This window comes from Diospyros lotus, chromosome 13 (genome assembly GCF_014633365.1).
Source record: "Diospyros lotus cultivar Yz01 chromosome 13, ASM1463336v1, whole genome shotgun sequence".
In the NCBI taxonomy this organism is placed as follows: domain Eukaryota; kingdom Viridiplantae; phylum Streptophyta; class Magnoliopsida; order Ericales; family Ebenaceae; genus Diospyros; species Diospyros lotus.
Genome location: NC_068350.1, coordinates 20,723,127 through 20,731,656, shown reverse-complemented (window position 1 = coordinate 20,731,656; position 8,530 = coordinate 20,723,127). Strand labels below are relative to the sequence as shown.

At 41.0% G+C, this 8,530-nt stretch overlaps 1 protein-coding gene across 1 annotated transcript; it reads right to left on the bottom strand.

The window, feature by feature from the left end:
- Positions 1-4,899: 4,899 nt before the first annotated feature.
- LOC127788110 (uncharacterized) lies at positions 4,900-5,511 on the bottom strand. The gene is made up of 2 exons (XM_052316223.1): positions 5,273-5,511; positions 4,900-5,146 (listed from the first exon to the last, which is right to left on the bottom strand). Exons 1-2 carry the CDS (start codon positions 5,509-5,511, stop codon positions 4,900-4,902), a joined length of 486 nt encoding a protein of 161 aa, XP_052172183.1.
- Positions 5,512-8,530: the final 3,019 nt, after the last annotated feature.

Here is an 8,530-nt window from a genome sequence, read left to right as displayed (position 1 = left end):
ATTTGGACCAAATTAGATTTGGGCCAAATATTAAATAAAATATATTTGGGCTTGAATTAGATTTGGGCCATAATATTTTATTTAACCTATAAAAGGATTGGGCCATTTAATTATATTTCTAGTTGGACTAGAATAAGCCCACTTATGATTCTAATTAAATTAGAATTAATGGGCTAGCCCAATCCATTAGGGTTTTAGAAACCCTAGGATATTTCATTATAAATATCCTTTTATAGGTTGCCCATGATTGAGGTGATTTTTTGTGTCGTTTTTCAAGAGTTGAAAAACGCATTGCCGTTCACTCTTCCCCGTTTCTTTTGGCATCGATTTGAAACGTGGGTGTTCTTTTACCGTCCATACACAAGCCGCGCAAAGGAGAATGAGCTAGCACTCCTATTCCGCTCTCCTTGCCAACGGACGCGTGCCGCGTATCACGAGTTAGAGGCCGGACGCTTGGACGGCTCGAATCCGCGAACGACTCGATAATCTAAAGGTTAGATTTATTTATTTGTTTGTGAATGATTTGATTTCGACGTTGATCCAATCGCCGGGATCGGGGTAAGGTTCAAAATTTTTGAACCACGCTGCTTGCCCCGTAGCGATCTTGCTTTACTTTCAAAATGATCATAACATAAGAAAATATCATGCATAGTAAGGAAATTATACCATATATGGGTTATAGGGACAAAACCACTCACCTTTCACAATTATTGGGATACCTCGAAAAGTGTGCAAGCTGCCTCAATTTGCGTGCAAAACTTGAAATTCGCACCAAATGTTTCACCTCACTTCCCAAAGCACCCTAGGCAAGATATTTGTTTAAATAATCAATAAAACCTATTTTTCTTCAATTTTCTTGACTTTTTCTCTATTTTTCCTCAATTTTTCCTTACTAATATTCCAAAATAAATACCTACACTTATTTCTCTCCAAATATTTTTACATAGGAAATTCTAAAATATTTTTCTAAACTGTTTAAAAAAAATTGAACAAAAAACAAAGCCTGCATGCGCTGGCACGTGCTAGGGCGAGTGAGACTAGCGAGTGGGGCCCATGCGCTGGTCATCTTCTCCAACCACGGCTTGCCAGAAAAATACAAAATCTATACCAAAATGAAGCTTAGGCCAAGTCGATCACAATGGTACCTGAATGGGCTCGAAAGGAGGTCCGAAAGCCGGTCAACGAAGGCCTTGAAGTCTCGGCCAGGTGGTCCGCCTAGGGTTTCGGCGAGGCTTCGATTCGGCTTCGTTTCTGCTCCGTTGCTCACCAAATGCTCCAGATATGACCCTCAAGCCATGGGCAACAAAAGCCCCTTATCCTTGCCTCTCAATTCATCCAAAATAGCCCTCGATTTGAAGCTTCATTTCTTAAAAATTTTAGCCATCTTCGAGCTCTATTTATAGGCGATTTTGAAGCTTCAAATGGCCTTGGATGCCTTGTCCATTTCCTTATGAGTCTCTACCACCCCTAGATTGACCTAAAAGCACTGATGAATGCCTACAAAAGTGAGTTACAGGTCTCCCATTTTTGGCCAGCTTTCTTGGTCGATTTTCTCAAAATTTCGGCCACTCCGGTGGCCGTTGTCGGGTCATGATGACTCCTACAAGATCCCTGACCATCCATCGTGCTAGCCCATTGCCTGAAACGGCCATCCAGAGATCGTGTGCCACCGTCAGAAGCCATGGCCGAATTTTCTTCTTTTTTTTTTTTTCACTATGGCCCTTTAGTTTCAGTTTTCCCATTTTTGGCCCCTTTTTTTCATACCCCTAGACTTTTAATTATTACCACCAAGTCCCTCAAGTTCCAATCTTCCAATTTCCTTTTTGCAACTTATGGAAAAAATGTCGTTTTGACGCTCCTTGGGTAACTTTGGAAAATTGCACGTAGGCCCATTTCTTCGTTTTGGCTTTAAACCTACTTGTTTTTTTTCTTAAAACTTCTGAAGGGTTGTTCTACTCGACAAATCGAAGCTTCCCAAGGTGCCCGTTATCATTTCGAGATTCTCCTACGAGAATTCGATTTTGCAGCCTAAATGGCAGTTGCATTTTTGTTGTACCGAAAACAGTTCCTGATTCCATTTCTTTCAGTCCTAAAAATCATGCCTCGAGATGCTCGCTAGAGGCGTTCTTGTTTCCTTAGACATTTAAGCATTAGGGTACCCCCTTCGGCTGGTTCGATAAATTTTTCAGGCTTTTCAGATACTTAATTTTCCCAAATTTTCAATTTTCCTTTAAAATAATAACCCAAAGTTCTTGGGTATTACACCTGGGACGTCTAATATCCCATGAGTATGAACACTCAAATTAGATAGCTATATCTAAGTGAGGTGGTTTGTGAAGTGAGGGAAATAAATGCATGAAAATGCCAAAAAAATGAGATGTTATGCAGTTTCTCCCCCTCTATGGAAGCCCATGCCAGGGTGTTGCAATCACCCCCGCACCGATATGTCCATCACACCAAATCCATTTCACGGTCCCCGAACTTACATGTCAGCCCCCGGAACTTGCCACAGCCACAAATGCAACGAAGTAGAATAAACATAAGAAAAGTATGCATGAAACATAGGGAAAGGTGAGATGCAACCACAAGCCTCACACAAATGTAAGAAAACATGATCAATATGTACCAAATAGATGCATAAACCACTCACCGAAGCTTCACACTCTCAGTTGCACAAATTTAAGGCCAAACGTCGCTCCAAGTGAGCTGTTTCTATAAAAATCGAGACCTTTTTGTAGCCAAACCTAAAATGTTTTTGGATAGGTAAGTACCCACTAAAAATAGGAGGTTGCATGAAAAATTTCAAGCCCAGAAGGCCTGTCGCGCATTCACAAGGGGCTACCACATGCCTGGATGCGCAGCCCTGCTGGGCGCATGTGGCGCATGCGCCGCATGGACTTTCGACCCCAAAAATTAAAACGGGCATAACTCTCTCATTTTAACTTCGATTCGAGTGTTGTTTGAACCTACGGACTCCTCTTTCGACCCTCTATGTTATTACAGAAAAAAATGAGCTTACCTCATAGTTTTGGTAACTGTTTGCATGGGCAGATCTTCCTTTCTTTTTTTCCCGCAGAGTTTCCCCTCTTTTATATGCTACCTACCCCTTCAAAGTGGTTCCCAAAATCTTGCCAAATGGTTAGTATATATAGGCATCTTAAACCAATGAGAGCTTGGCACTTGGATCCATGGATTTGCGCCATTTGTCTTCCTAATTATGAGAGTCCCTTCCTATTGACAAGTATCTCTTGAGATTGGTGCTTAATCCCTACTTTTGATTTTTATTTTCAAAGAGAAAATGAAAGGTTTCCATGTGTCCCAAGCTTGATTTAATTTGGGTTTGAAATCCATAGCCACTTTTAATAACTTTTGGAATCCAAAGTTAGTTTTAATAAAACTTTGAAGTCCATTACACTTAGGTCGCCTAAAGATCCTTGAATCTCACAAATTCCTGAGTTTTCGAGAACCTAAAGAAAATCGGGAAAATGTTTCTTTTATTTAATGGAAATAACTTACAAATTTTTGGATATTACATCCACCTCCCCTTAAAAGAAAATTTCATCCTCGAAATTCACTTCAGCAACATCGCATTTTCAAAAAGGTGTGGGTACTTCGGGCGCATTTCCTGTTCTCTTTCCCAGGTTACTTCTTCTAGGATGTGATGTCTCCACAAAACCTTAACCAAGGGTATCATTTTGTTCCTCAAAATTTGCTCCTTTCGATCCAAGATTTCTATGGGTTCTTCCAAGTACGTTAGATCTTCTTGTAGCTCCATAGCTTCTTCAGGAATCCTTTCATAGGGATCGGGCTTGCACTTTTGAAGTCGGGAGATATGGAAGACATTATGTATACCGGACATCGTCGGGGGTAGCGCCAATCGGTAAGCCACTGATCCAACTCATTCCAGGATTTCATACAGTCCAATGTATTGAGGGTTTAGCTTTCCTCGCTTCATACCTCGATACAGGACTTGGGAGGGAAAAATGTTTAGGTACACCTTGTCTCCGAGTTGAAATTCCAAATTTCTCCTTCGATTGTCTGCATACAATTTCTGTCGACTTTGGTCTACTTTTATTCGTTCTTGAATTATCTTGACTTTCTCATTTGTCTCTTGTACTAATTTCGAGCCTGTGAGTTGCCTTTCGCCTACCTCTATCCAGCATAGGGGCGTCTTACACCTTCGACCATAGAGAGCCTCATAGGGTGCCCTAGCAATACTACTATGATGGCTGTTGTTGTATGCAAACTCCACTAAAGGAAGGTGTTCCTTCCATCTTTTAGAGAAATCGATTACTCAGGCCCGTAGCATATCTTCCAAAGTTTGGATCGTTCGCTCAGATTGTCCATCTGTTTGAGGGTGATATGCTGTACTCAGGCATAACTGTGTTCCCAGACATTTCTGTAAGCTTTCCCAAAATCGAGAGGTAAACCTTGGGTCCCTATCAGACACAATACTTACCAGAGCTCCATGCAATTTGATTATCCCCTCACATACAATTGGGCCAGCTTGCTAACTAGTTGTCCTACCCTCATGGGTAAAAAGTGAGCGGACTTTGTCAATCGGTCCACTGTCACCCATATTGCATCGTTGCTCGTAGGTCCCCTTGGTAGTCCAGTAATGAAATCCATAGTGATATGTTCCCATTTCCACTCGGGAATCTCCAGAGGTTGAAGTCTCCCAGAAGGTCTTTGATGTTCGATCTTTATCCTCTGGCAGACATCGCATCGAGCTACATGCTGGGCTATGTCTTTCTTCATTCCTGGCCACCAGTACAAATTCATCAAATCGCGATACATCTTAGTAGCACCAGGGTGGATGGTGTATTTAGCTCGGTGTGCCTCATTCAGTATAGTTTGCCTCAGTTCCCTGACTTTGGGCACATAGATTCGATTCCCGAATCATAAGATTCCGTCTACAAGATTGAAGTTTGGGCTTTTGACCTGACCCTGGTCATCAACCCACAACTTTATCCTTGGGTCTTCCATAGTAGCTTGCTGGATCTGTTCTACCAGACGAGATTGAACTGTCAGGCCAGCAACGTAAACAGATGTTTTCTCAGGAACTGCATCCACTGTCAATTTGCTGAAAGCCTCCATTAGTTCCCATTCCCGAGCCATCACATTGGCCAGCAACGCAGGCCCTTTCCTGCTCAGTGCATCAACCACCACATTGGCTTTCCCGGGATGATATTAAATCGAAAAATCATAGTCCTTTAAAAACTCCATCCACCGTTGCTATCTCATGTTCAAATCCTTCTGGGAAAACAGGTACCTCAAGCTCTTGTGATCCGTGAAAACCTCGAACCTTTCCCCATACAAGTAGTGCCGCCAAAGCTTCAAGGCAAACACAACCGCTGCTAACTCTAAGTCATGGGTAGGATAATGTAACTCGTGCTTCTTCAATTGTCGTGACCCATAGGCTATCACTTTGCCATTTTGCATGAGAACACATCCCAACCCGATTTTCGAAGCATCAGTATAAATAGAGAATCCCCCCGATCCTTGAGGCATCTCTAGAACAGGGCAGATGTTAATCTGTCCTTTAACTCATTAAACCTACGTTTGCACGCCTCACTCCATTCGAACTTCTTTTCTTTTCTTGTTAATTGTGTAAGTGGCAAGGTAATTCTAGAGAACCCTTCCACATACTTCCTGTAATACCTGGTTAATCCCAAAAAGCTTCGCACCTCAGTTACTGTCTTTGGTTGCTTCTAGTTTCTTATCGCCTCGACCTTTGAGGGATCCACAGCTATTCTTGGATGGGCCGTGAAATCATCGGAATGGGCTACGAAATCATTAGAATGGGCCGCGAGATTCTCTCCTCGATTGCATGCTGTCTCCCCTCTTCCTCCTTTATAAATAGTAGACCATTCCTCCCACATGAGGTATGCACTCTTGGGCCCTTCAACACAATTTGGCACTTTTGTTCTCAAGAACTGACTTAAGCATCAGAGGGTTTACGCGGGGACCCCTACCTGCGCCCTAACAGTGCTCTCGTCTTGCAGGCCACTGGTTATCAAGGGTCACTCGGTCATCGAGGGCCACTCGTTCATCAAGGCCACTCAGTCATGAAGGGTCACTCATTCATCAAGGGCCACTCGATCATCAAGGGGCACTCGTTCATCAAGGCCACTCGTTCATCAAGGCCACTCGGTCATCTTGGGGCACCTGATCATCAGACCCACCTAATCATCAGACCCACTCATTCATTAGACTCTCAGCACATGGTAACGAGACTCCCAACGCATTGGTGACGACTCTCAGCGCGTGTTGGTGACAAAACTCTCAAAACGCTCACGAGGCTTGAGCGAGACTACCACGATTAAGCATGCACAAATTGTATTCTCCCACGAAAAAGAATAGATTGTTGTATTTTGGAAACAACAATCATCTTTTAAGGATTTGATGATTTATGCATAATTGACTAAAAGATTGCTATAAATTAGATTCATAGGCAATATAAATCACATGTCAAACTATGATATTGAAAGATGATTAGTTTATGTGTGAGAATCGAGGCAGCTTAGTGAGTCAAATCCCCTTCCGAGATTAGAGGTTTCCAAAAAACTTAATTCTTATTTGTTCTTTTGACATATGTTTAGAAATTTGACAGTATAATTGAATTAATAAAGGATTAATATGACTCAAGAAAACTTATTAATTAATTGAGAAAAATCCACCATCACATGCAAATAATTTTAAAAAAATGTAAGGGTATTTTTGGTTTTGAATTGGATTAAATAGATAATTACATAACTTAGATTAAATGAAATCTAAACCCTAGTTGCATGCATTTATTAGTTCTCAGAAAAAAAATTAGCTTTGCATTAATTTTTTTTGTTAGTTTTTTATTTTTCTTTTTGTTCAATTAATTAATTAATTAGTTTAATTTAGCTTAATTTAAAATTAGTTTGGTATTATGATCTAGTAATTGTGGGATCGACACTTATTTCATCACTATATGCATGTTTGACTTAGGTACACTTGTATGAATTAATTGTGCATAAGTCACACATCATAAGGAATTTTAGATCATCCTGCAAAAATCACATATCACTTGGCCCAACGGCTATAGAATTAGCAATCATCCTGCCGAGTCACTTGTCCCGATGACACTAAAATTGAACAAGACGTTATGGGCCCACCACAACCCTAAAAGAGATAAGCCTAGCCGTGGTCGACCCCATGGTTAAGTAATATAGACCCCAATCAAATAGTAGAGGGAGACCCTCGATGGACAAATCATTATGAAGAATTTTCCTTGACTACCTCTATGTGTTATTTGCAAGCGTCCATGAATAACAACACCCAATAGAATGAAGAAATAAAAGTCTAAGATTTACATTAAAGAAAGAAATGAAAGTTTAAGATTGGCATTGAGGGAAATGGACTGAAATTTCGGCTACATCCAAGTAAGGAAAAAAATAAAATATATAAGAGATGGGGTGAGCACATCCTACATTCGCTTACTTTTGGTAGAGCCAAACGAGAAAGCAGTGCTACTTGGGACGGATGGGATTTCACCCTCCTCTTGCCCGAAAGGAAAAGCGGCCTCGATCGGTGGTTCTTCACCTCCCTCTTAGCTAACGATCCCCTAGAAGGCATCAACCATTTCCACCTCTAACAAAACAAAGATGTACAACTCCCATGGATCAAACAAATTTGTTAAATCATCTTTTAGATTTGAGTTCAAATAAATTTCTTGGCTCGTGTGATCCAGATCGTTATATACATGCCAGTCGAGGGCCTCAAACTTCTCCACCTCTTGCATAAAGACTAGTTTGAGAAACTACTCTTAATGATGCCAAGACTCCAAAAGAAGCGTGCAAGGTAGACTTCGTACTTGGTGAAGCAGCTCCCGTATTGCATCTTTCTTTCTTAGCAGTCTGCGAACTATAGAAAATTCTTCTTCTCGCTGGGCCTTATGGGACTTTATCTGCTTCTTGTAATGGGTAATTGATGAGAAACTTCAACTATTGGAGTATCAATGTAAAGGTTTAATCGGATTTTCAAAACTTTTTTGAAAAATCAATAAAATGGAAGGAAAAACATAAACCAAAATCAGCTTGCAAGACTCCTTTCGATGTCCATATGCTAACTGGAAACTAAACCATGCCATAAGGGGTTTAGTTGGTATACCTTTCAACACTTGAAGGTCGATGTAAAGGCTAAAATCCTCCGATAGTAGGAACTCCTTGCTCCAAATAGCTCATGAACAAATTTCCAGTTAGATCGAACCAACTCCCAAAAATATAAGAGGCCTAGTCAGTCCACGCTCTAGCAAGATGGTGATTACCACTACCTTTTTTTTGTGCTAGATAGAGAGAGTAAGGGAGATTAAAGCTGGGAATGAAGTAGGTGCAAAAGAAAAGATGTTTCTCAAGTTTGATAGTCTTACTATCAAGAACAATGAGCTACAATAGTTATGAGAGAAGCAAGAAAAAGCAATGGGAGTTAAGGTTTCTGGGTAGGGAGAAGAACAACAAGAATGGCTAAGAAAAATGAGCCAACACTCACTCTAGTCGTCTGC

Excerpts from the sequence above, each read along its gene's own strand:
- LOC127788110 (XM_052316223.1), bottom strand. The coding sequence starts at position 5,511 with ATGCCTCAAGGATCGGGGGGATTCTCTATTTATACTGATGCTTCGAAA. Across the intron at positions 5,147-5,272 it reads ACGGATCACAAGAGCTTGAG|GAAAGGGCCTGCGTTGCTGG; the intron begins GTACCTGTTTTC and ends TGCACTGAGCAG.